The following is a 27,669-nucleotide window of genomic DNA, read 5'->3' as shown; positions in this document are numbered from 1 at the left end:
CCAAAGTTTCAGCTGTATCTGTATTAATCCAGGATAAACCAAAACCATTAAAATGACCCATAAGTAACACCCTCATCTGATCTCTGATAACAAATTTAGGATTTTTTGTCAGCCCTGATCAAATCCATGGGCAGCACATCCAGGTTTATCCAGTCAAATTCCCTTTCCCTCCTCTCCCATTTATTTGGTTCATTTTCATTTTTCCAATATAAATTTGCAATATTTGTAAAACACAAAATTGTCCCCTCCAGCCCCATTAAATCAGCAGCAGGGAGAGGAATTAATGGATTTTTCCAAGAGGGGAAAAATGGCCCAACAAGGGATTTTCCCTGAGGACGAAGGACAGGGTGGGACAGCAGGAATTATTTGGAAACCTTGCTGGATTGGGAGCACAAACAGAAACTCCATGTCCCCTACTCAACACTTAAGTTACTGCTCTGGGGAATATTTCTGGATGGAATACAAAGCCCTTTGAATTGTGGCAAAATCCCTGGAATTGCAGGCTGAGGGAAGCCCAAGCTGATTTAAATCCAGGGGATTCATTAATTAATTAATCCTGAATGTGGAGTGTCCAGTGTGCTGCACCTGCATTCAGCCAACAACAAAAATCAGATTATTAATTAGAAATAAAGCACTGAGCCAGAGGGCAAAACCTGGGAATGGGGATGGGATTATCCCACTGCTATCACTTCCAGCCCATCCATCCTTTTCTTTCCCCTTTGTGCTTCCTGGTGGGAGCAGCCGAGAAGCCTCATTTCTTTATGGCTTTATTTTGTAATTTTAATTGCAAAAGGGGTGGCAAAAGCCCAGGACTGGGACTTGCAGGCTGAAAAAAAAAACACAGCACGCTACAAAGTGGACACGGGATGAAAAATTATTTTTAAACAGAGCCAAACAGCAAAAATAGGAATATCCTCAGCCAAACAGGTGACAGCAGCGGCCTTTAAATGCCTCCTCAAAAAAGGAGTGACTTTGAGGGACAAATCTTCCTCTGAGTCATGGTCAGGACAAAAATAGAAGGGGATTTTTCCCTCATCTCTGAAGGCTGATGCCCATAACTCCAAAGTTTTTGGCAGAAATCCACTCTTTTTGAGGGGCCTCCTTAAAATAAGCACCCAAGTGTCCCCAAATCCCAGAGGTTCGAACCCTGCTGGGATCAGGGATTTGGGGAAGGATGGAGCAAACCCAGTGTGGTTTTTGTGGCTGGATAAATGCAGGTGCAGCACACTGGACACTCCACACTCAGGATTAATTAATGAATTAATGAATCCCCTGGGTTTAAATCAGCTCTGTTCGCTCTGCCTGCATGGCCAGCCTGCAATTCCAGGGATTTTGCCACAACTCAAACGTTTCAGATTCCATCCAGAAATGGCTTTTGGCCCCAGACCAGGAACTTAATGGTTGCTAAGGAGAGGATGTGGGATTTCTGTACCTGCTCCCATTTCCATGGAACCCCAGCTCTCCCAGGCTGATCAAAGCCCTGCTCTTGCTTCAGGATAATTTTCCATTCCCAGCCTTTAAAAAGTGGATGTAAAGATGATTTTTGGAGTTTGTCTCCCAACCCCAGGGTCACTGGGAGAAAGGAAAAAAATGAATCCTCTTGTCTGGAGTTGCCTGGCCCACTCCTCCTCAGTGGGTGTCACTGCCAGCTCCAAAAACAATTCCCTCAGGGATGAGAAATCCCATTCCTGCCTGCTCTGGACAACCACCAAGGGAGCAGACTCAGTAATTCAAATGAGACAGGGCAGGCACAGTGAGCAGGAGGCTGGAGAAAGCTAAAAATAACAGGATAAGCAAGGGTGGATCCCAGCTGAGCCTCATTAGTCATGGAGCGAGGGAGCTGCTGGTGGCACAGCAGCACCATATAAGAGCAAGAAAACAACTCTGGTCTCTTAATTCTCCTTTTTTTTCCCTCTCCTGTTCTACCTCAGGCATTCTTTTCTTGCTCTGGCAGCCTGCAGCTTTTCCTGCTCCCTCAGTTTTCCTGGAATCTTTCCACAGGATGGAGATCCAGGCTGGTTCATTTGAAGGTGTCTGCTGGAATGGGGCCAGTTTTTACAGACAGACACGTGAGGGGTCATTAAAGGCTGGATTTGGTTTGGTTTTTTTTGGTTTTTTTGCCATTGACACCATCAGATTGAGCCTTTGAGTTGAGCCACGGAGTTCCTGGTGGCAGGAATTCCCAGGAAAGGCAGAGGGTTCACTGGGATGAACACCAAGGTGTGAGCTGCAGTTTTATTTTGGGATGGAGCCACAGGACAGTGGAGGGATTGGGAAGGAGGGGAGGCTCAGGCTGGGCTGGAGCTGAGCCTGGCTCTGGAAGCACTGGCACAGCTGGATTTCCAGGAGAAAATGCAGAAAGGGAACGGGGGGCACCCAGTCCCTGAGGCGTGGGAAGGAAAGGAGGTGGTGATGCCTTGTGCAGGCTGTCCTGGAGCAGAGGCTGGGCAGAGTTCCAGAATAAAGCAGGGATTCATTAAAAGGATCTCCTCCATGGATCCACCTTGGGCAGCACCAGAGCCCAGCCAGGGCTGCACCCAAGATGAACCCAAATGGTCCCAAAATGCACGAGCGCTCCCGGGGGCTCTCGCTGTGATCAGCTCTGCTCCATTGGCACACTGGAGTTATCTAATTATAACTTTACGTTATGAAGTCTTACTTCAGAATCTGAAGAATATAAAAGCTAAAACCCGAGGCACCAATGGCAGTGGGAAGATTGGGTGCTACAGCAGGGAATTCCAGCTCTGAGGGACAGCAGCAATCTCCCTGCTGTGCTGGGGAGCACGGGAGTGCTCAGCTTCTCCCAGGAATTCTCATCTCCATGCTGGGAACAGCAGCTCAGGGATACTCCTGGTGCCTTTCTCCAGGGAAAGTTTATTTTCCAGGAAACTCTTGTTTCCCCACCAGTTACCTGCTTACAGATTTCCCTCCACATCCATTGCTGTGACAACCAAAAATCCTCTTCTGAAGCTGCAGCTGCTGCCTCGCTGACACCTCATCCCTGGGATTCCCTCGGGATCAGGGCATGGAAAGCTGCAAGGTTGGATCCAGGCCTCAAACTGCTCCCGTTTGCGTCTGTTTGATTTGGTCCAACACAAACCCCAGGGTCACCGAAAGCCATTCGCAGGCCTTGGGCGGAGTGTGGGATCCTCCGGCAGCGCTGGCTCCGAGCTCCAGCATTCCCAAAGGCCTCGAGGATTCCCAAAGGCCTCGAGGATTCCCAAAGGCCTCCAGGATTCCTAATGGCCTCCAGGATTCCCAAAAGCCTTCAGGATTCCCAAAGGCTCACAGAGCTCCCAAAGGCCCCCAGGATTCCCAAAGGCCTCCAGGATTCCCAAAGGCTTCCAGGATTCCCAAAAGCCTCCAGGATTCCCAAAGGCCTCCAGGATTCCCAAAGGCCCCCAGAGTTCCCAAAGGCCTCCAGCATTCCCAAAGGCTCACAGAGCTCCCAAAGGCTTCCAGAGCTCCCAGTCTCCCAGGATTCCCAAAGGCCTCGAGGATTCCCAAAAGCCTCCAGAATTCCCAAAGGCTCACAGAGCTCCCAAAGGCCTCCAGAGCTCCCAAAAGCCTCCAGAATTCCCAAAGGCCTCCAGAGCTCCCAAAGGCTTCCAGGATTCCCAAAAGCCTCCAGAATTCCCAAAGGCCTCCAGAGCTCCCAAAGGCTTCCAGGATTCCCAGCGTCTCCCAGAACTCCCAAAGGCCCCCAGAACTCCCCATGCCAGCTGTGGAAGCCCCTGGAATTCTTCTGGAGGTCTCCAGCCCCTCTGCTGAGTAGCAGCAGTTCCAGCTGTACATCCCAGTCATTCCAGGAGTATCAAATGTAGGAATAACGAGGAAGGAGGGATTGGAAATGGAGAACTGGAGCTATCCCAAAACAGCAGCACACTTTCCTGGGAATAACACACATTTCTGCTCCTCGCCACAGGGGCAGGATGGGGAACAGCCCAGGAGCAGCACTGCCAAACTCATCCTGCAAAATATATTTATTTACATGGAATATGGCACATGGGGACAGGTGTAAAAGGTGGGAAACCCTCATCTGTGTGATTTATGGACAGCCTGGATGGGTATCTCCTGGGAAGAGACAAAATTCCGGCAGCCTCTGAGCAGGCAGAAGGGCTGGCTGAGCTCTGAGCACCTGTTTTGAGCCATTTAAATATAATTAATATATGAAAATATCAGCCAATTTGGCCACTTGAGGATGGATTCCAAGGAATTCCAGGAGAACGGAGGCCATGGCTGTAGCCAAGGTTTTCAGGAGCACGCCCTGGTTTTCACCTACTCTGCCCTTCCCAGAAACAGACCCTTGGAAAAGGTCCTGGATGTGTTTTTCCAGCAGGATTGTTGCTGCTCCCAACAGCTCCCAGGCCAGCCTGGGGAAGTGCCAAGCTGGGAATGTTCCTGTCAGGAAAAGGCCTCTTGGATCTTTGCAAGGCCCAGCTCAAAGTTGCCTTTCTGCCTTTTAAACTGAGAAATAATAGATGAGAAAGCAGCAGAAGAAAGGAAGGAGCAGCTGGAATGAGCCAGGGAAGATGCTAAGAGCTTGGATATTATGCATTCATGCAAATGCAGAACACAGAGAATTCCACGTGGATAAATGATTCCCACAATTATTTTTTTTTCTGAACTCCTAAGAGCAGTTGATGATCAAACACCTGCCAGGCCAAGCAGCCAGAGAAGAGGATGACCCCAGTATAGAATGCTGCTATTTCCCCAAATCCCTCTTTAATAAATCCAATATAGGAATTACACGGAATAAAAAGTTTGGATTCAATTTTTAATAACTCACTAAAAGCATTTGGATTCCCCGGGGGCCACACACACCAGCAGCTTTTGTGTGTGTAGAGAATCCAGCACTTTAATAGAGTTCTCTTTTCTTTTTTAACATTGCCTCTGCCATAGAGGGGATTAAATCTCAGCCTGGCACTTCTCTTTCCTTGGAAATCCTATTTCCTCTCGGATTTCCAGCGGAACAGCAGGAATAAACGGCCCTGGGTGTGATTTTCTCATTAAAGGAGATCCATAGATCACTGAGCTGCACTCCCAGATGGGGGCTATAAATAAAATCTCCCACTCTGGTGACGCAAACGGCTCCCCGGGGAAAGATGAGGTGCCCCAAAATGATCCGAGGGCTTGGAAAAGCTGGAAAACCTCCAGGGAAAGAGGGGTTATGGAGCACCTCATGTGAAAGGATAACTGGAAGTGGGAAAAGCATTTTCCACTGAGTCTGTGGGTGCTATGCTGGAGAAGGATTGATTTCAGAGCCAGAGCTGGAAGAGAGATTTTAAAATCTTTTTAGTTCTAACTGAAGAAATTCCTACTCAAAAGCAGAATTATTTGGGATTGAGGAACCTGAACACACCAAATTCTGGTTCTCCTCAGCCCCCTCAGCAGCATTACCGTGCCCAGAATCCCACAGGAATTCCTGGATCACAGCGGCCAGCCTTGGAAAATACTGAACTGAGCATTAGCAGATGATGGGATTATTCCAAACAGCATCCTTTTTATAAAATTAAATTAAATTAATACCTACAGTGAGGCATTGGGAGAAGCTGGGAAATCACATTTCCTCCCAGTGGGGATTACACCCAACTTTGGTGAATTACACTGGGATTTTATATATACTTTCAGGAGGTTTTCTCCTCAAAAAAGTCCATTTTCCCCACTAAATCTGATGCTCCCTTAAAGCTCCTTTGGGCTGCAGCACATCCTGAGGAGATGGGGACACAAATTTATGTCAGTGATATTAATTTCCCTGTTTTTTTTTGGTTTTTTTTGCTGTTAGGAGTGGGAGTAATGATGCTTTGAGCAATTTCTTAAGAGTTTCTACACAAAATTTATAAAATAATCAAGTGCTGCACCTGCTTTTCCAACCAGTTAAATCCAAGCCACCTTAAATCCAGGCAGAGAGGAAGAAGGAAATAAATCACAATTCCTGCGGTTCTTATATCTGCTGAGGCAATCCTGCTGCTCACAGAAACAAACTCAGTGAGGGCGTGGGGGACATTTGGGGCATTATTTAGAATATTTAAACCAATCTTTAAATATTTCAATCATTTAGAATAATTAGAACATCCCTGAGGTCCCTGGCGTTTTGGGGTCAGGACAACCCCGGTTTTCCAGTGCTCCTCAGCAGATCTTCAGCGTGGTTGGGGTTGCACTGAATAAACCCCTTTCCCTCTGGTTTTCAAATATCCTCTGCCTACAATTTCTCCCTCCACATGCACCTGGATGTTCCACAGTTCTGGTGTTCCAGACACCCCATCCCACATCCATCCTCTCCATCCACAGGGAAAATAACAGGTTTTGCACAGCACAGGGCAGTTGTGAGAATAACCCTCCCCCTGCCTTGCATTTATCCCACTTAATAAGCAAAGAATATTTGCCTAAGTACATAATTATTATCCTGGGAAATCAAAATTCCTGCTGCCTGCTGCTAATCCAACCTGAGACACTTGGGTTGAAGTGGGAATTTGAAGAATTAGGGGAGTGCAAGGCTCCAGAATCTCTATTAAAAATAAAATAAATAAAAAACACTGTTCTGAGAGATTCCAAATTTTGCCTGGCATAAAGGCTCACTCCTCACCTTGGAAATATTTTGGATTTCCTACTTGTGATGCCCAAACACCAAAAATACTCATTTACAATAAATTTTACTGGTTTTACAGAGCCAGATCACAACAATGATCCCTTAGCATCACATTAAAGGGAGACTTACTGCTGCCTGCACCACAATTAGTGCTAGAAAAATCCAACTTTTCCAGCTTTTCCACATCCCACAGGAAACATTCACTCACCAACCGACTGGGCTCCATCACCTGGAGGAATTCACATTATGGCAGCACTGGGATAAAGGAGAATCATCCATCCAGGCAGAATCCATAGGCCGTTCCCTCCTGTGTCTGGCACTTCCTTTGAGGAAAGGCTCAGCAGCAGCGATGGGAATCAAGTTTTTCCTCAGGATTTTTGATCCTGGGAGTTTTGCCTGGCCTGGTTTGGGAAGCAGCAAAGGCCCATCCCTCCAGTCTATGGAATTCCCACCAAGCAGCTCAAAAATACCTCTGGATGTTTTCCCAGGGAATGGCACTGCTCACTTGGGCAGGACCAGGAATCTCCCAGCCAACCTTTGAGCTGGGTGGGAAGTGGCCAAAGTCCAGGGCTCTCCTGAGCCACCAGCAGCAGGGATGGAGCATTCCTGCAGCTCATCCCATCCCAGCACACTGGAACAATGCACCATTAGAGCTTTGTCCACACTCAGAAGGTTTGTTTTCCATGTCAAAACCTCACAACAAATTAAGTGCCCCGGAGAAGCTCCCTGATTACGGAGTTCCCTTTTCCAGGTGCCTGGGGAGGAGTTTGGTGCTCAGATCCAGCAGGGACAGGAGCTGCCAGGTGGACAGGGAAGGTCTGGCTGAGCAATGACGGAAATGCAATTGCCTGCAAGCAGAAGTTCCCACACTGACAGCTCCTGGCTGGAGAAATTCCTTCCAGGCATTAACCCCTGGCTGTTCCCTGCTCCCATCCCAGACAACACCACATCCCTGGGGAGGAGGGAACTCACACTTCAGTCAAGCAATGAAGGCTCATTTTAAGTGAGAACCAGCCCACTGCCAACCTCTGAGCCAATATTTGCTGCCTGAGTGTCTGGGCCAGCGCTCCGAGGTGGATCAAGGCTCTACACCAAAGGTCTGGGCTGGATCCCAGGCCACATTCCCAAAAATCCTGCTCCACCAATACTCCCATGTGGCTTGAACAAGCACCTGTTGGCTCCATTTCTCTCCTCCCTCTTGCCAAGCTGGTCCATACATTTCTCCTTCCATTCTGGCTGCTCTGATCCATGAAAATCAGATTTCTGCCCATGGCCAAATATGAAATTATTTCAAGATTTTAGCCCATGCTTTGAATTAGTTTCACATTTTCAGAGAGACACAGCCAAGAAGGAGGTATTCACGTGGTCCATGCTAAATTCCATCCTGCAGCTTCTGGAATATCCTGGGTTAACCCTGAAATCTTTCCACGGAATCATTAAGATTGGAAAAGCCCTCTAAGACCTTCAAATCCAAAAATGAACCCACCACCATCATCTTCACCGTTAAACCACGTCCCCAAGTGCCACTTCCACACTTTTTGAACACCTCCAGGAGGTTCCCAGCTGCTTTCAAACCAAGACCTGAGGCTTTTCCACCCTCCCCGGGGTGAGTTCAGGACTCTGGGTGCTCTTTGCTGCCTTCCAGGGTCGCTCTGTGGGCAGCTGGGCGCCGATGGGACAGCTCCGAGGGAAGCAGGAGCACCATGCCCACCTCCCGGGGCTCAGCACAGCCTGGAGGACCAAAGCAGCCAGAAGGACACAAATGTAACTTCCTGAAACTCTGGAAATGCAGGAGTCCAAGTGTCTGGAAGGATGTGTGATTCCTCAGATTCCCTGCCACAGGGACGGGATAACCACCATCGATCTGTCTCAGCACAGGCAGGAATGTTCCAGGGGTGAAAAGATAAAATAGAGACTCCAGCACATCCTTCCCCAGCCAGAAAGCTCCTGCAGAAGTCCTGGAAGCTGCAGGGATGAGCTTTTAGCAGCACTGCCTGCACGAAGCCTTGTGGGCAGCAAAATTCCTTGGGCAATTCCATCCCTCCCTCCCTGCCCAGCCTGTCACGGCCGAGTCTGCCTGATCCACTTCCCCTCCTGCCAGTGTTACTCTAATTGACTCCAGAATTTGCAGATATTCTTCTCAGCCAATCCGTCCTATTGATTGCAGTTATCCTCGGAGAGGCAATGGGAGGAATATTAAAGCCATTAAAGCTGATTTGGATTTGATTCGAGCCATTAGAGACACAGCAAGCGGAGCCTCGCCGCTTCCCCGGCACCTCCACGGCTCCTGAGGGCCATAAATCATCCCATGGCATTTTGGTACCACTTTGGATGCAGCCAGGAGTTGAGGAAAGGAGGAAAAATGGGAAAAATGGGAGGGGGTGGCTTCCTGCAGCTGGGTGAGGAGATTGAGCCAAGCATCTCCATGGTGAATCCCGAGCTCCAAGCGCCTTCAGGAAAGGGGTTTCTCCTCTTAGGTGGAGTCCAGAATACTCGAGAGTCACCTGACACAGCCCATCAGGCTCGGACGGACCTCATCCACTCCACCCAGCTCCAAAGCCAGCCATTTCACCCTTTTTGGGGGAGAAAGACAGGAGTGCTCTCCATTTCTAGACAACACCTGCCCACCTGGCCCACGGGGAGCATCGGGGGGCTGGGGGCATTGCAGGCAGCCCCCACCCCGAGAACAGCCTGCCCTTGGAGATGGATATCCAGGATGGAGCCACCAGGGCCATCCCAGCCCGCTGGGCCTCTGCTCCTCGCAGCACAGGGGCTGCCAGCGCCACGCAGAAGTCGCCAGATCCATCCCAAATTTCCTGGCAGGAGCTTTCGGGCACCCTCGCCCCGTCTGCAGCCTGAGGGAGCAGCCTTGGCCTCACAGCCCACCTGGAAGCTGAGCACCAGCCCTGCCCGTGCTTTAGTATCGCCGAGGTTGCCCCTGCAGCCTTTCCAGCAGCCCAGGGCAGACGTGTGCAGCGAGGATGTGGGCAAAGGTCCCTCATGAATGAACCCTTCCATTTGGAGCAGCTGCAGCATTCCCAGCCCTCCCTGCAGCCCAGCCCAGCCCCTCCTGCCTGGGAGCCTCCTCAAGCCATGGAGGGGCTTCCTTGGGAGTGGGAATTTCCTTCTCCCGGGAGCCCGGCATGACCCCGCTGCCTCAGTGTGAGATGGCGTTTTTTGTTCGGACTTAGATGATTATTCGTTTTTATTTATGACACAGTTTTAGAACTTGTGAGTGTCACAGTATTCTATCTGAACCAGGTAAAAAATGATGATGTGTTTCTTTTTATAAGGTTTTTAAAGGATAAATTGTTTCATTACGAAATTATGTTTAAATTATTTTCAACTTATAACTAATTATTTGTGTTTTGTGATTGGATTTTTTAATTTAATTACATAATATTCCTAAACTTATGAAGAAGGTGAAGAAGAAGAAGGTTAAGAAGGACTAGTTCCTGTTTTAAAAATTTTATCTTGTTTTATATATATATTATTATATTTTAAAACTTTAAGTTTTCTACTATGTGGTATGATATACTTTTATTTAAACTACACATTCATAATCTTAAAAAACATATTAGTTTTATTATTTGTATATATTTATAGAGTTTTCTTTTTATATAGTTTTTATTTATCTAATTTTGGAAGTTATTATATTTATATATTTTATATATATTTATATATTTTATTTATATATTTAGTTTTGGAAGTTATGTTTATATATTTAATACATCTATATTTATACATAAATAAATATATTTGATACATCTATAGTTAATAAATAGAATTATATTGATTAAATATAAAAATTTAATCTTATTTATATATTTTATTTAATAAATCCTGGAGAGGAGCAGAGCCCCAGGGAGCAGCAGCTGCCCCTGAAGTGTCACCCCTGTCCCCCTGGGGTGACCCCTGCCCTGCCTTCACCTGGGGCATGGTGAACCCCAAGAAAAGCAGGTCCTGACAGCAGAAAAACCTCGATTTTAATAATCTTAATAAATCATCTTAATAAAATCAATCAGTACAACATCTCTCTGGATTCCTGGGAGCAGCAAGCAGCCTTGGAAACACTTCCCCTCGGAGCTGCTTCCCCAGGCACCCCGATTCCCTGTCCCAGGCAGGCCCATCCCACTGCAATCCCCCTTTCCTGGGGTACCCAGCAGGCAGAAGGAGCAATCCAGACCATTTCCCTGCCTCTGCTCCCCGGCTGCCTCCCCTCCACCATTCCCATCTTTACAAACACTTGGGCTTCCAGCAGGGCAAGGCAAGGCTTTGTTGTAAACACTGAACCGCAGGGAAATGTCAAGGGCAGGGAAAACAAAAATAAACCCGGGGGTTTTCACTTCGGTCTGGTTCAGCCTTGGAGGTTTTGGGGACATGCAGCTCGTGGGACATGCTGGGTGCCCACAGACGTGGCCAGGGAGGGAGAGGAGGTGACATGGGGACATCAAACAGCCCTTCCCAGCCAGCCAGGAGGGGAAATGTCCCTGGCCAGCAGTGCTTCCCTTTGATCCCGGTGGGAAGGAGCAGAGCTGGAACACCTCTTCCTCCTCCTCACCCCTGGGAGCCAAGGGAAGGGGAATCCTGGAGCAAAGGTGCCTCCAGGACAGCTGGGGAGCTGAGGAAAGCCTCTCCAGGCCACAGACGCTGGGAAAGTCACATCTGCAGGGTGGCAAACTCCAGCTCCTGGGAGGGAAGAGACCTGGAGCTCAGTCCCAGCCCTGGGAGATGCTCTCCGTGCCCTGGGCTCCTCTGGGTGTCCATCCAGGCAGTTCCAGCCCTGGATCTGCACAGCAAAGCTCCAAGCCAAGCTCTGCACGGGACAAGTCAGGGCGTGAGGCAGCCTGAATTCCTTCCAGGGCCTCTGTGCCTGCAGGAGGGGACGGGAGGATGGAGGAGGAAAACCCTGGCAGGGGTAGAATTCCTTAGGTGACAGCTCACCTGGTTAAACTCATGCCTGGAGGCAAAGAGTTTCCAGCAGTGCCAGCAAAGTTGATCAGATAATGCTGGAGAAATCAGCTCCCAAACCACAAAAATGAGGTGTTTTTTTTTTTTTTTCTTTCTTTTTTTTTCCCCTTTTTCCAGGCTGAGTTCCTGCACAAATGACTGTAATTAAAGCTGTTACCTGTCAGTTCCTCAAGGCACTGAGGCTCCAGTGTTCAGGCTTTGGAAAAAAGCATCCCTGCATGGCAGCAGTCCCACTCATCCCTCAGCTTACTCATCCTGCCCAGCACCCACCCAGATTTGTCACCAATTAGTTGTAATTCAAGGATTCAGGGGGAAATCCCCACCTCCCTGAGCAGAGGTGACTTCACAGGAAGTTTGGGCATGGAATGCCTTTTAAACAACAAAAAAATCGTGGAAAAAAATCATGTGTGCCAGAGGCAAGGCCACGGGGCACGGCTGGTGAGGCAGCCAAAGGCTCCTGCAGAGCTTCCAGAGAGGTTTGGTGGATTCCTTTGGAATTCATCCATTATGGAAGAGCCTCAGCCCTGCTGAGTGGTGACTGGGTGTCACCAGGGTCTGCAGCGCTGGTTCCTCTCACATCACTGCAGCTCTGAAGTTCTGTGCAATGCCCAAATGACCCGAAATAATGGGATCAGGTCCCGATTTACAGGGGTTCCTGTAAAACAGCACCGGGGGTTCATTCTGGCTGACAGCAGGGCCTTGGGAAGGTTCTTTCCCTCAGGAAAGGAGAGCACCCAGAGCCAGCCTGGCACTGCTCCCAGCCTGGGAAAAGCTGATATTCCTTGGCCTCTCCAAGGGGAGCCAGCTCTGAGACAGCCTGGTGGTGGCACCAGGCTCCTGCCGGGGACACCAGCCCCTGCCACATGCCTGGAGCTGCAGGGAACCAGCCCCACCAGTGCCCAAGGATGCTCTGGGAAAGTTGGAGAATCATGGAATGGTTTGGGATGGAAGGGACCTTAAAACTCATCTCATTCCCTACCACGGGCAGGGACACTTTCCACTGTCCCAGGTCACCCCAAGCCCTGTCCAGCCTGGCCTTGGGCACTGCCAGGGATCCAGGGGCAGCCACAGCTGCTCTGGGCACCCTGTGCCACGGCCTGCCCACCGTCACAGGGAACAATTCCTTCCCAAAATCCAATCTAAATCCACCATCCTGCAGCTTAAAGCCATTCCCTGTGTCCTGTCCCCCCATGCCTTGTCCCCAGTCCCTCTCCCGCTCTCCTGGAGCCCCTTCAGGCCCCGGCAGGGGCTCTGAGCTCTCCCTGGATCCTTCTCCTCTCCAGGTGAGCACCCCCAGCTCCCCCAGCCTGGCTCCAGACAGAGGGGCTCCAGCCCTGGAGCATCTCCGTGGCCTCCTCCGGCCTCTCTCCAGCAGCTCCACATCCTCCCGCTGGATCCGGCAGCCCCGGCAGCATCCCTCCGGGCGGGATCCCAAACCAATCCCCCGCTCCAGCCTCCACCCGCGCCCCCAAAGCGCTCCCCACTCACCGAGGCGGGGCTGGCCCGCGCCTTGCGCTCCTGCTCCCGGCACTGCAGCCCGGCCAGGTGCCTCTCCAGGGCTGCCCAGTCCATGGCCGGGGGCTGCGGGTCCCGGGGGGGCCGCGCCCCTGCGCTCCGCCGCCCGCCGGGCCCCGCGGCCGCTCCGCGCCGCCGCTGCGCGGGGTCCGAGCGGGGCGGGGGCCGCGGGCGGGGGCAGCGCCGGGCAGCGGCGGCCGCGGGGCCGCAGCGGCGCCCATGGGCGGCCGGGCAGCGCGGCGGGGACGGCGGGGACCCCCCGTCCTCCTCCTCTTCCTCCTCCTCCTCCGAGTCCTCCAGCGCCGCCAGGTCCAGGCTGCTGGGGGACGGCGAGGACTTGCCCTCCGAGCACGGCGTGGCTTTGCTGGAGTTGGATTCCGAGCTGGAGCGGCTGCTGCCGGCGTCGCTGCCTAAATCCATGCCATCCTCCCGGGAATCCTGCCGGAGAGAAGCGGAGGGCGGCCGTGTCAGGGATGCCCGGAGCGCTGCTGCCCGCCGGGCACGGGAAACGCCGGCCCGGGGCCGCCCCCGCGCTCCGGAGCCGCCGCCGGCGCGGGGCGGCCCCGGGCGGAGCGGGCGGGGGCGGAGCGGGGCCGGGCTCCGGCTCCGCCGCTCGGGAGCTGCGGGAAACGCCGGCTGGCGGCAAGGAAACACCGCTCCGACGGGCAGAAAATCCCATGTTCTCGGTATTTTGTTCAATTATTCTTGGTTTGGCTCGCTTTTTTTTTTTTTTTTTTTTTTTTTTTTTTTCGTTATTACTAGGATTTCAGCTAATGTTGTTGTAGTAGCTATTGTAACTATTTCTTTTTTGTTACACAAAAACATATTGTTACTCTTTATTCCCACAGTTGTTGGGTCGGGACGATCCCAAGCCATCCCAAGCATAAATCCAGGCTGGTAAGAGAATGGATCAAAGCAGCCCGGGGGGAAGGGGTTTGGGGGGTGGCGGTGGGAGAGAAGCTCAGCCTGACCCGGGCACAGGCACTGAGAGCCCCAAACCCCCCTGTGCTGGGCTGATCCCACAGCGTGGGCAGCACGGGAGGGAGGATTCTGCCCCTCTGCCCCGCTCAGGTGAGACCCCACCTGCAGATCTGGGGTCTCCAGCAGGATGTGAAAGTGCTGGAGAGAGGCCGGAGGAGCCACGAGCTGCTCCAAGGGCTGGAGCCCCTCTGGAGCCAGGCTAGGAGAGCTGGGGGTGCTCACCTGGAGAGGAGCAGCTCCAGGGAGAGCTCAGAGCCCTGCCAGGGCCTGAAGGGGCTCCAGGAGAGCTGGAGAGGGACTGGGGACAAGGGATGGGGGACAGGACACAGGGAATGGCTCCCACTGCCAGGGGCAGGGCTGGATGGGACATTGGGAATTGGGAATTCCTGGCTGGGCTGGGATTCCCAGAGCAGCTGTGGCTGCCCCTGGATCCCTGGCAGTGCTCAAGGCCAGGCTGGACACTGGGGTTGGAGCAGCGGGGACAGTGGGAGGTGTCCCTGCCATGGCAGGGCTGGGCTGGGATGGGATTTAAGGTCCTTTCCAACCCAAACCATTCCATGATTTTATGGCTGGATTTGGCGAGGGGGTGGCATCGTCTCTGTGTGGGGCTGTGGGTGACTGCAGGGAGTCACAGCGAGTGACACCGAGTGACATCGAGTGGCATCCTCCCTCCCACGCCCCGAGGGACCACAGGGACCCACCACAAATCCCTGCTGCCACCCTCTCCCTTTCTTTCCTTCTTTAAAAGTAATTTAAAGTAACTTGTTAAGAATCTCCTATAAATAACTCCGCTAAAAAAAACTAATCTAGTTTCTGCATTCTGGGTCACCGAAGCCAAGTTTAACACGCAAATGTTCCCAAATCCATGGCAGAGAGACCTTTTAAGGCGCTGTGGCTGAAATGAGGAGCATCAATCTCACGGATCAGGAACTTCCACACGGGGTGTGGGAGATGTGGCAGCACCCAGCTGCCCTCTGGTCCCTGCAATCCCAGCCCTCTGGGCATGGAGGGGGAGAGTTCAGGGCCAGGGGAGAAACAGCAACTCTTAACTGGAATATTGAAACACTGCATCGGGGTAGGAGCTGGTTTTGGGGCAGGATTTTGTGTGAGAAATATCCTTGAGGTCACCCACGAGAATCAAAACATCTCTGTGTTATCCACACAGTCTCCAGAACAAATCCAAAATATAATTCCAGCCTGTACCAGCACTGGGAGAAAATGAACTCTACCCCAAGAGCAGCACGGGGGGTTAAAAACTAAAGGTTGTGCAGGGTGGGGAGGTGATGCCAAGGCCCGAGGTGGGCATGGCAGAGACACCCGAGGAGCGGGCACAGCTCAGGGGCAATCCCCCCTCGGGGTTCCCCAGGGCCTGAATTGTCAGGAATTCCAAAGGGGTGAGAGGGAGAAGGGAACATGTGCAGCAGTTAACTCTGGGACTGCTGAGCTGCTCATCCCGGGGGACCTGGCCCAGGGGAGGGGAGGGGAGGGGAGAGGAGGGGTCTCCTGTGCCAGGTCTGACTCCTCATCCCCCTCCTGGGCAGCAGCGAGTGTGGAGAGGCATGCCGGCAGTCCTGGGAGTACCAAACCCCACCAACCTCAGATGGGACAAACATCGGGAACGGGGCACGGACTGAGGCTGAGAGGTTTCAGTGTCCTGGAGCCATTCCCTCTTCTCCCTGTGGGGTGGGAATCACAGGCTCCTGGGAAGGTTTGGGCTGGAAAGGAACTTCAAACTCATCTTGTCCCTGTCCCAGGCTGCTCCAAGCCCAATGTCCAGCCTGGCCTCGGGCACTGCCAGGGATCCAGGGGCAGCCACAGCTGCTCTGGGAATTCCAGCCCAGCCCCTCCCCACCCTCAGAGGGAGAAATTCCTTCCCGACATCCCTGAGGCAGTGGGAAGCCATTCCCCCTTGCTCTGCCCTGGTTAAAAATCCCTCTCCAGCTTTTCTGTAGGAGACTGCGACCCCCAGGCAGGGCTTTGGAGGAAAAAGGGGCCGGGATACACAGGGAATATCACAAGGTTTATTTGGGATTAACCTTTCCCTTGAGGTGTCTCCTCCAGGTGCTCAGCCCGGATTATCCCAATTTTCTCTCCTGACCCCCAGGAGCAGCTGAATCCCTCCCTGTTCCCAGCTGATCCCTGCTTCCCTCCCAGGCTGCCTGGTGGCTGAAACTCCAGAAAATCAGGAACTGCAAAGTGCAGTGTTAAAAATAATCCCAGCAAATGGCAGGAAGGAGTAAAATCCTGGAGATGAATTACATGGGGAAAAGGTTTCACCACAAGGTTGGGAGGGGGTGGCATTTGACACAATTTGGGTGGTGCAATTCTTTATTTGGGGCTGGTTTAACGTCACCACCAGCCTCAAAAGGGATTTTTTGCTGAGCCAAGGAGGAGCTGCCTCACTGCTCCCAGGCTGCAGTCACTGAGTGGGGACAGTTTGATTTATAGGATCTTCCCTGGGGAAGTTTCTTCCCTTCATCACCACGAGTGCACTGATCAGGTTTTGTGGAGGACAAGAGCGCTTCCCTCTCCCTGAATTTCCCCGTGTGGAATGTGGAATGGCATGAAAGGAGTGCCAGGCACTTCCCAATCCCAATTTTGCCATTTTAGTGGGATAAAGCTGCTTCAGCCTTCATCCAAGTCATGCTTTAAGGTGCCAGTCCTTGCAAATCCCTCCCTGCTGCCCTGTCCTCAGACAAATTTGTTTTCTTACAAGATTTAATATATCACACACGTGATTTTTCCAAGCTTCCCTTCGCCCCACCACTGCAGACTGATTCAATAATTTGTAACCTCATAGTAAACCCTCCTCACTTCTAATTATACACAATTATACATATTTCTGCTCAACCTGCTCAAGAAGGAGCCAACTCCTGTTGTTCCAAACACAAATGGCATTTCTCTCTTCCACAAACCCAACACTATGGAAAACTTGGGATTTGTAGGAACTTTTAAGGGTGTGAACACAAACCCTTGGAGATGAAAGAATCTGTTTTACAGCCCCTTTATTCAGTGCAAAGGAAGTTTAATACAAACAAGGCTTCTGGGGTTGATTCTGAGGCAGAAATACATCACAACTATCAGATTTTTATTCTTTTCCTGGTGTTGGTTTCAAAGGCAGTTTGCTGATTACCATAAGCTTTAAATTGACTCAATTTTTCTATTTTGGCACTGCTGTAACCCCATTCTAAAATGGGTTTCTTGTGTTCTCTCCTGCTAAATTGCAGAAGTTTTTGGGTCAGAGAAGGAGGAAAGCAGGGAAGTCACAACCACCTTTAAAACACCATAAATGCCTAAGTATGGGAACATTTCTGCCAGCTGGGTCTTTATCCCAACAGCCTCATGTCCCCCCAGAGCTCCCAAATTGTGTTTTTACTTTAAAAACTGGGGTTTGGGGTTTTTGCCTTGAAATGACTCCCACTGGCCCTACCCAGGTGGGATTGGCCAGGGAAATGATGCTGGGATGAAAACATCCCCGGGATGAAGCAGGAAAGGGAAGTTTCCTCTGAACACAGAGAATTTCCCTTTCCTGAAGGGAAAAGGACTGCACGGAGATCGGGGCACGTTTCCTTTTCCTGCTGCAAGCCCTCTGTGAGCATTCCTGGGTTTTGTTGATTCCATGGGCAGGAAAAAAGCTCTCAGAGTTCACCTGGGATAGGACAAGGTGCCCCTGCCCAGGGGATTGGAACTGGATGAGCTTTGAGGTCCTTTCCAACCCAAACCATTCTGGAATTCTATGATTTGATGATTCTGGGATAAATATTCGAGCAGAGTGGAATATTCTACAGTTTATCCATACAGAAAAGTTGGCTCCTCTCCAGAAATTCCAATAACATCCTGCAGTCCCTGTGCACTCCCATTATCCCCATCCCTGCCTTTGGGGTGAGGAGCACTGGGATGCCCAATCCCTGTCTTTGGGGTCAGGAGCATTGGGATCCCCAATCCTTTGGGGTCAGGAGCACTGGGATGCCCAATCCTTTGGGGTCAGGAGTACTGGGATGCCCAATCCTTTGGGGTCAGGAGCACTGGGATGCCCAATCCCTGCCTTTGGGGTCAGGAGCATTGGGATGCCCAATCCCTGCCTTTGGGGTCAGGAGCATTGGGATGCTGCCCCACCCAAGGTTTTCCAGCCCTGTGCATCCCTGAGATTCCAGCACCAAACCAAACCCCACCCCTGAAACGCCAAATTAAGGCTAATTAATTTAAAACTAGGAACAGTGGGGACTCACCTGCAGCTCCTTGGGCGGCAGGGACAGGATCCATGGGGCTGCATTCCCCTCTGGAATGCTGCACCCTCCCTCGGGAAGCTGCAGGGCACAGGGGTGCCGTGGCACAGCATGCCTGGCCTTGTGGCATTGTTCTCCTGCCGCTTGGATTTGCAGGTTTAACTCTTTCCATTTAGCAAATTAAATGTAGCCAATTAATCCTTTGCTTAATTTAGAGGGGGAGGGAAATCACAGCAGGACTCTGAGTGATGGCACTGCCACCAAAGCTCTTCTGGTGGCACAGGAGGGGACAGAGGTGCAGGAGGGGGACAAGGGCAGCATCCCAAAATAATCCCTTTTAGGCCAGGCTCAGCATTTTGGGCTCTGGCAGACCCCGTTCTCCAGACTGGGATTTGGTGCTTGCTGGGTTGGCTCCACCCCTGCCAGGGCTTCCCTCACTCCCAGAAATTTTCCCCACATCCTAAAACACCCCCAAAGTCCTCATTGTCTCCTGTCCTCTGGAAAAATTGGAGGATGAAAGAGTTGCTCCTGCCCAGACTGGTTTTCCTCTAAATTATCTGCTCTGGGGTGAATCCTAAAATCATGGAATGGGTTGGAAAGGACCTTAAAGCACATCCCATTCCCTATACATGGGCAGGGACACTTTCCCCTATCCCAGATTGCTCCCAGCCCTGTCCGAGCTGTGCTGAAACAATTCCAGGGATGGAGCTGCTTCCCCTGCCCTGTCCCAGCCCGGAAGCTCAGGAGGGCCAGCAAAATCCCTGGAGTAAACAAAAGGAATCTCCTTATCTGTCCAACAGCCTCTGGAATTCCTTGTAATCATCAAGGCCAGAGGAAAAAAAAAATGCCCTTTAATAAAGTGCTTTGGAAGGCACGTGGGTAAGGAATGCGAGCAGGGAAATAGCTGGAATATTTCAGATGCATGACTCCACAGAGCCCTGCTGAATCTTAATATTTATGTTGCTTCCTCTAAATGCATTAACTCCCGAACCCCAGCCTGTGCACAGAAGCTTTTGCAGCATTTCCCCCAAAAAATTCCTCCTGATCTTTTGGGCAGAGAGGAATCAGCCCCATAAGGAAATCTCACCTTAATTAAGAGATGTGTTAATCACCTTGGGGGCCTCCGGTTGTCCCTGGGAGGGGCTGGAGTCCAACAGAAGCGGGGAGGAGCGAGCTCAGCTCCAGCAGAATCCCGGAGGATTCATCCCACCTGCCTGAAGCTGGGAATGTTTGGAGCAAAAACCAAAATTCAGGAATTTCTCCCAAGTTTTTGTTACATCCTGGACCGTCTAGCTCGCTGCCTGGCTTAGGGCTGAGGATTGTACATTTTCTGGCACTGCGAATATTTTACAGCGGATCATTTTTGTCCAAGTCAGCTGAAGGAGAGGCACAGAAAACGATTTGGAAAAATAAAGTTTGGCTATTCCTCCCACAAATTAAGGTCACCAGGATGCCCCTCCCTGGCAGCACCATCTGAGCCCAGCTCAGGGTTGAGTCAGGTTACAGATAATTAATCCCAGCCTAAAGCAGCCAAAGCCTGGAGGGAACCAGGAGAGGGGAAGGTGCAATTCCGGCTGCAAAAGGAATTCCTGCTTCAAAGGGAGGGATCAAATCCCGCAATCCGCTCCGTTTCCAGGGAATTTTGAGCCAGCAGCTGCTTCGATTGCCGGTTCCCATCAAGGACAATTCTCCTTCGCTGTTCCTGCCCCTCCAGATCCCGTTCCCATCGGGATGCGGTTCAGCTTTGCTTTTCCCTGGTGATTCCCGAGATCCTCAATCAGCCCTTCCATGGAGCCATCGGGCCAGCACAGCTCAGTAACCCAGCTCAGAGCAAACTGCTCTGGGTCGAACTTTTGGGTTTTAGTCTAAATCTCAGGGCCAGGCCCAAACTCCCCGCGCTGCCTTCTCCTCCCCAGTTTTCCTCCCCTTTCTTTGCCAGAGGTGGTGCTGGGTGTTTGGGATGGTCCCTGGGATGGTCCCACAGCGTTCCCTGGATGTGTGTGTGTGTTTCCTTGGCTCCTCTCCTGCTTTGGGGGATGAAAAGGTCGGATTTGATGGGTTGGGAGGGCTTTTCCAACCTAAATGCTTTTGGGATTCCTTTTTGTTAATGATTCTGGGATTCCTTTTTGTTAATGATTCTGGGATTCCTTTTTGTTAATGATTCTGGGATTCCAAGAGCTGGTTTTAGGAAGGTATCACTGAGACCCCTGACCCATTTCTGGTGGCCTCCTCGAGCATCTCCCTGCAGTTATCCCCTAAATCTAGGGTGCTGCATCCATGGGGCAGCCCCAAAGTCCCGGAATCATGTAATTGTTTAGGTTGGAAAAGATCTCCAAGATCATCCAACCTGAGCTTGATCCCCACCTTGGCCCCAGTCCAGAGCACTGAGTGCCACATCCAGGAATTCCTTGGACACCTCCAGGGGCGGGGACTCCAAACCTCCCTGGGCAGCCCCTTCCAACCTTAACAACCTTTCCACGAGGAAATTCCTGCTGATTCCACCCAGACCTCCCCTGGCCCAGCCTCAGGCCGTTCCCTCTCCTCCTGTCCCTGCTCCCTGGAGCACAGCCCGACCCTCCCGGCTGTCCCCTCCTGTCAGAAGTTGTGCAGAGCCACAAGTTTCCCCAATCCCCCTTTTTTCCAGGCTGATTCCATTTCCCAGCTGCTCGTCCCAGGATTTGCTGTCTGAGGAAGCTGGAGGAGCAGCACAGGAGCCAGAGAGGCAGCAAAGGGTGGCAGAAGTGCAGCTGCACAGGCACAGATTCCTTTCAGGCACTGCAGAACTGCTCTCCAAAATAGCCGAGTGTGGAACAGCCACCTGGGAGGGGGGAATTGCTGCGGAAAGCTTTCCCTCCCCCCTCCCTTGGGATGCAGGCTGCACACGGGAAAGGCTGGGAAAGCCATCCCTGTTATCACCCCAAACACTCTGCACCATCCAGAGGCTCTTTCCTGGCTTTTCCCTGCTTGGTTTTCCCAAATACACGGATAGACAGAGATTCCTTGTGTGCCTCATCAGGAATGTGGCCACCCGGCCCAGGGAAGTATTTTTATACTCATTTATATTCAAAAAAAGAGAAATACAACTTAAAAAAAAAAAAAAAAAAAAAAAAAAAAACACCAAACTCCTTTATGACACGCAAATCCAGGGAAAATAAAATCTGTGACTGCAGCAAATGGAGCAGTGAGGAACGAGCTCTGCTCCCTGATGAGGAATTGTGCTTCACCCACAACAGATGCAGCTCTTGATATTTGTTTTCTGCATAAATCTACATTTTAGGCTGAAAGCAACTGCTCAGGCTTTGTCTTGCTCTGTTCCATCCCTCACTGCTCTTTTCAGCTCAGTGCCTCACACAAAGCGCTCTGGTTTGGGCTTTTCCAGCCCCAAATTCCAACCAGGGAGACTCTGGCCACGGAACAACTTTGCTGCAGGCCTGGTGGAGTTCAGATGTTCCTTTTTGCAGGGTTATCAATTCCTGCCAGCAGGGATGGCCCATCCCAGCCCCAGTGATGGGCAGAGCCCTCAGGGCTTGCGGCACCCAGGGGAACAAGGAGGGGGCAGCTGGAGTGGGTGCTGTGCCTGCAGGATCGGAGCTGGGGATGGGAATTGCTGCAGGACATGGGAATTGCTGCAGGACATAGGGATTGCTGCAGGACACGGGGCTTGTGCGGCAGCTTCAGAGAATCCAGGAATGGTTTGGGTTGGAGGGACCTTAAATCCCATCCAGTGCCACCCCTGCCATGGGCAGGGACACCTTCCACTGTCCCAGGGTGCTGCTGTCCCTGTCCAGCCTGGCCCGGGACACTTCTATTCCTGATGCAGGCACTGCTGAAGTGGGAATGGCTGGGTGCTCTCAGGCTGTGACCCCCTGGGAGCTGCAGGCAGAGCAATGTCACCGTCACTGCTCCCCAGTGTCACATGGAGAACACAGTGTCACTGCAGGACACAACGGTTTTGGGCTCTAGGGTCACACAGGGACAAGTGGCACATCCAGGGTTACTCCTGGATTCGGGAGAGCTTCCAGGCCTTTAGGCTTTCCCTGGAGCTGCTGGTGCAACAGGCACTCCTTAACCAGGAATTGTCACTGTCACCTCTCCCTGGTGCCATACAGGGCTGTGCTGCAGGACACAGAGGGATTTGCTCTGTTACTCCTGGAATATTGGTGACCAGGGAGAGTTCCCCGGTCTTTAGGAATGAGGGGGGCTGTAAGTGCAACAGGCATTATTTAACCAGGAATTTCTGGGAGCAGTGTCACTGTCACCAGTCCCTGGTGTCACAGGACACAACAGGATTCCGGTGCCACACAGGGACAATGTGGCATGGATTATTCCTGGGTTAGGAAGAGTTTCCAGGTCTTTGGGCAGGCTGGGGACTCTCAGTGCCAGCTCAGAGCTGGTAAAGGTCCTCTCCAGAGCTGGGGACAGGGAGCTGGAGCTGGGAAAGGCACCCAGAGGACACTGCCAGAGCCCAGGGGACATTGGCAGGGCCACCATGTGCTGGGCACACCCAGCACGAGGCGCAGTGACAAAAATCCACTCCTTTAACCCCATCCCAGCCCACGGGGCACGGACAGGTCCCTGATTCCAGCCACAAAGGGGATTAGCACCAACAGAGTCCCAGTGTTCCCTGGAGCTCTGTGATGCAGCCAGGAAAATCATCAGGAGCATGGGGAGAGAGGTCATTGCTGGAGGAATCTGTTCTGAGAGAGGTTTCCAGGTGCAGATGGGGATTCAAGGGACATTTGGGGGTTTTGGGCTCAGCTGTACCTCCCAGGAGGGCCTGGCTCCCAGGCAGGGCAGACTCAGCTCCCTGCAGCAGTTCCAGGACAGACTGGATCTGTTAAAATGCCTCAATAACCAACGCACCCAGCTCAGGAGAGGCGGATTGAATCCAGCCCTCGGGAGCTTTACCCGGTTATTTTCCAGGACCTTGGAAGGCACAAACTCCACCTCGAGCTGCTGCTCAGCTGCAGAGAGGATGGGTTGGGCATTTCTGATTATTCTGTGTAGGCCCAACATTCCCATTCCCCTGCCAGACAGCCCAGGCAGCAGGGATAAGGCCTGGGAGCAGCTTTCCCAGGAATAAAGCCTGATTCCACATTATATGGCAGGAAAAACCCAAAGCCAACTCCCCAAACCAACACAGACTACATTATAAATATATTATATATAAAGATATGAAGTCACTTCCAACTACATCCATTCCATGATTCGTCCCCTGACTCCATGATTTACAGCTCATATTGCAGCCAGGGCTTTGGGAATGGCCTCGGGCTGCCAGATTTCCTCCTGGAATGGGAAGCTGGGGGAACAGAAAGTGGAAAATCCTCTTAGCAGGGCTGGTGAGGCTGCCAGGCTCTAATTAACAGCAGAGGGCTCATTATTAATTATGGGAATGAGGGAAATTGAGGATGTTAGAGCTGGGAGAAAGGAGATGGCCCCAAATAACTGCCAGGGAGGGCAGGAATGCCTGGAAAGCAGCACTGGGTCAGAGATGGAGGATGGAGCCCTCCGGCCACCCCAGTGTTCAAAACAAAATTCCCAGAACCTCCCAGACCTGGGACACTCCTGAAATCCCAAAGCTGCTTTTCCCTGGAGCCAGAAGATCTGGGAGTATCTAAGGTGTTGTTTTTCCCCTGAGAGGCTGCTGGAGTTTAACTTTGCTCTGCCCCCCAGACCAGTCCCTCCCCATCCAGAGTGTCCAACCCTCCACAAAACCTGGCCCAAGTAGGAATTTTAAAGCCAGCCCAGATGAGTGTGAAACCCAGGGAATTGCAGGGAAATGAGCCAAACACACCTTGCCCAAAGCTGTGAGGAACAGATCCCAAACATATCCAGAGGACTGGGGGGGTTCCTGGGGTGGACACCCCTTTCCCAGGCTCTGTGTCCCCAATTCCCATCCCTACGGATGGATTGTGGCCTTGAGGGGCAGCACATCCATGGAGCAGCTCCTTCCCTTCCCTCCCTCCCTCCCAGGGCTGGGAATCCACGGCTGGAGCAGCCCCTGGCACCAGGATCATCCCAAGGGATCCAGGGAGGGATCCCGGATCCAGGGGTGCTGCAGAGGGGCTGCACATCCCAGCGGATCCCAGCACTCCTGGACACAACTCCTGCCTGTCCCTCCCTCCTCCCAGCACATCCATCCCTGAGCTGAAGATGCTGAGTCACAATCCCACCCAACATCCCAAATTCCCGGGAAATCCACAGCTCTGCTGGCAGAGTCTCACACAGTTTAAAAACCCTCCTGGAATAATTCCCTATAAAATCCCCAGCCCCAAAAAATCCCTTTAGGTCACTCCAAGGAATTTGTCCCCTGCCCTTGATGCCCTTTTTGAGAAACAAAAAGGTAAAATTCATCCAATAAATCAAATTAAGGCTAAAAATAATTACTTAAGATCCATTAGGATCCCTCCCAAGGATCCAAGATTTGCTGGTGGAGATGTTGCTCCTGCAGAAGAATAAAATCCATGGATATTTTTGGCTGCTGAGCTCAGAATGGAGCCTGGGGTGCACTTTGGGAGTGTGGAGAATGAGCCAAGACATTTTGTATTATTATTATTGTTATTATTATTATATTATATGCTGATAATCCCTTATTAACAATAAATGTCTTAATATATAAACAAATAAACATCCACTTAAATATATAAACAAAAATCATATTTTTAGAAATAAAGGAATGCATTAATAAATATCTTAATAAATAAATAAATGTCTTTAAAAGCAAATAAATATCCAAATAAATAAATATTTTAATAAGCAATATCTTTGTGAGCTGCTGAGGTGGGTCCAGGCTGAGCTGGGCTCCGGAATCAGAAACCCTGGAGTTCTTCCCTATCCTTCAGCTCCTTCCCCGGTGCCTTTAGAATCCTCCTCGTTCCAACGAGGCCCAGGAGGGTTTTTTGGGAATTATTCAAAGGATCTGTCCCCAGACTGTGCCTCGCAGAGGGGACTGAGGTACAAACGAGCGGCAGAGCAGAGCTCGGGCTGCAGGCAGCCGATTTCAGGTACTCACATTCATCTTCCACTCCCGGCTCCTTTCAGGGCATTTTGGGGGAAATCCCGAGGATTGGGATGTCGGGGTCCTGAGCCCCGCTACGGCTGCGCTCCCCCCTTCCCCTTCCCGCTGCCCATTCCTCTGCGATTCGCCCGTGGAGCTGAAAAATCCACTTCGAATCCCTCTGGCACCCGCGATTCCAGCCGAACTCCGCGTCCCGCCGACGGAGCCGCTTCCAAAAGAATCCCCCGCGATCCAGACGGTTCCCGGAGTCGCCTCGACCCTCGGGATGGAGCGAGATCTCTTCCCGAGGAAAGCGGGATGCTGCTCTCTCCAAAAAATCCTCCCCTTCACCAGCCTCGACCTTGCCAGGGAAATCCTGTCTGCCTTGAATTATTCATCCTCTTCCCGTGCTGCTCCAGCAGACAATTCCAAGCATTAATATGCCATGACTTTTATCCTTTTGGGGTTATTTTCCCCCCCGCTTCCAAACTCACGCCATCCTGGAGGTGTTCAGCAGCATTCCCGGGATTTCCCAGATGAAATCGGCGTCTCCAGCCCCTCGCATGCCCTTCCCGGTGGGAATGAGCACAGGAACAGCTCGGGGAACAGGGATAGCAGGGCTGGATCCAGCCGGAGCTCCTGCTCCTGGCAGCACTTCCCAGCCTGCCTGGCCATGGAATGCAGGGGAGGCGTCCAGCTCCGCAAGGAAAAACCCGGAGCAAGGAAAATCCGTGCTGGGAATTCCAGGGAAAAGCGTGGGATTATCCTTTCGAAGGAATGCTGGTGGCAGATCCTGGTGGTGCTGAGGGTGGTGGCCAGGCCGGGCTCTGCTCCCCGTGGTGCCAGCTGGGTTCATCCCTGTGCCTCCCACGGGGATTTGTCCCTGGAATTTCACTCTTTGTGGCAATCCCAGACCTGCTCCAAGGTCTGGAAATGGATTAAAGTGTCCAGAGGATCCCTTTTCCTTCCTCATGGAGACCAGTCGGAATCTGGGGTGCCTGAAGCAGCTCCGCCGTGGCCAAACCCCAAAATCCACTCTTCGCCATGGAAAACCCATTTCCATTGGAAGTGGGATGAGCAATTAGCTCATCACTAAGGCTTCCCTCTGCTCAAATCAGGGCTGGAAAAGTTGGGATTCCTGCCCTGTTAGCTGAATAAATGACATTCCAGCAGCAGGGAACTGCAGCCAATGAATTCCCAGCCTCGATTCCTCGTGTTTGTTATCCCTTGCATTATTTTCCATATTTAAGGTGGCCTTGTTGCTACCCTGGCGTGTGTCTGAGAGGAGAAGGGTGAAGGGTATCCCGAGCCATCCCAGCATGGAATTCCCACGCTCCTGCAGCTCCAGTTTTTCCAAAATAGGAACAGACAGATTCCAACAAAATCCCCTTTTCCACGGATTTTGGAAAGAAGAGAATATAGGAAATATTTTCCCCATGGAAAAAGAGAACATGAAGCTACACTTTGGGATGGGCTGTCCTTGGCTGGAGCAGGAGCCAGCTCTGGGATTGGGAAATCTCAGAATTTAGTGGGATTAGAAAATCCCAGATTCCACCTGGGGGAAAAAAAAATCCCTAAATCCAGCATTGCTGGGAGCTGCATCCTGATCCACCTGGAGGGTGCCTTGTTCCACTGCGGGGAACTTTTAAAAACAGGACCGAAATTATCCCAAACGAGGCAAACATCGCATCTGAGAACCTTTTATTGGTAACGAAATAAAACCAAAATAAAAAGGAGTTATGCTACTAAAGAGGACAAGAAAAGACAGAGCAAGGGGAAGAAAGATAGGAGGGAGAGAGAAAGAGGAGACGGAGGGAAAAGAGCATTAAAAATAATAAAAAAGGAGCTACCCTACTAAAGAGGGTTAGAAAAGACAGAGCAAGGGGTAGAAAGAGAGGAGGGAGACATAGAGAGGAGACAGAGGGAAAGGAGGGCGTTAAAAACCAAAATAAAAAGGAGTTACCCTACTAAAGAGAGATGGAAAAGATAGAGCAGGGGGGAAGAAGATGGGAGGGAAAGAGGGAGAGGAGGCAGAGGGAAAAGAGGGCGATACCAGCGGCGGTCGGGGAACGCCGGCCGTGTCCCCAGGCCGGGGCTGTGCTCGCTGCCTGCCGGGGACGGCTCCTGAGGCGACGGACATTCGGTGAGGGGACACTCGAGGCCATGGACGCTCGGTGAGGGGACACTCGAGGCCATGGACGCTCGGTGAGGGGACACTCGAGGCCATGGACGCTCGGTGAGGGGACACTCCAGGCGATGGACGCTCGGTGAGGGGACACTCCAGGCCATGGACGCTCGGTGAGGGGACACTCGAGGCGATGGACGCTCGGTGAGGGGACACTCCAGGCCATGGACGCTCGGTGAGGGGACACTCCAGGCCATGGACGCTC

At 51.7% G+C, this 27,669-nt stretch overlaps 1 protein-coding gene across 2 annotated transcripts in view; it reads right to left on the bottom strand.

Moving 5' to 3' along the window:
- The window catches only part of LOC137479694 (schwannomin-interacting protein 1), a 99,354-nt gene that overhangs the window by 35,119 nt on the left and 36,566 nt on the right, over nucleotides 1-27,669 (bottom strand). The window contains exon 5 of one of the 2 annotated variants that reach the window (XM_068200175.1): nucleotides 13,049-13,513. In XM_068200175.1, the coding sequence (XP_068056276.1) occupies nucleotides 13,049-13,513 (465 nt within the window). Of the gene's footprint in view, nucleotides 1-6,797; nucleotides 6,831-13,048; nucleotides 13,514-27,669 lie in introns of those variants that run through there. The other variant, XM_068200178.1, reaches the window with a different exon arrangement.

This window comes from Anomalospiza imberbis, chromosome 10 (genome assembly GCF_031753505.1).
Source record: "Anomalospiza imberbis isolate Cuckoo-Finch-1a 21T00152 chromosome 10, ASM3175350v1, whole genome shotgun sequence".
NCBI lineage: Eukaryota > Metazoa > Chordata > Aves > Passeriformes > Viduidae > Anomalospiza > Anomalospiza imberbis.
The sequence above is the reverse complement of the archived record's forward strand: the minus strand, read 5'-3'. Positions and strand labels throughout refer to the sequence as shown.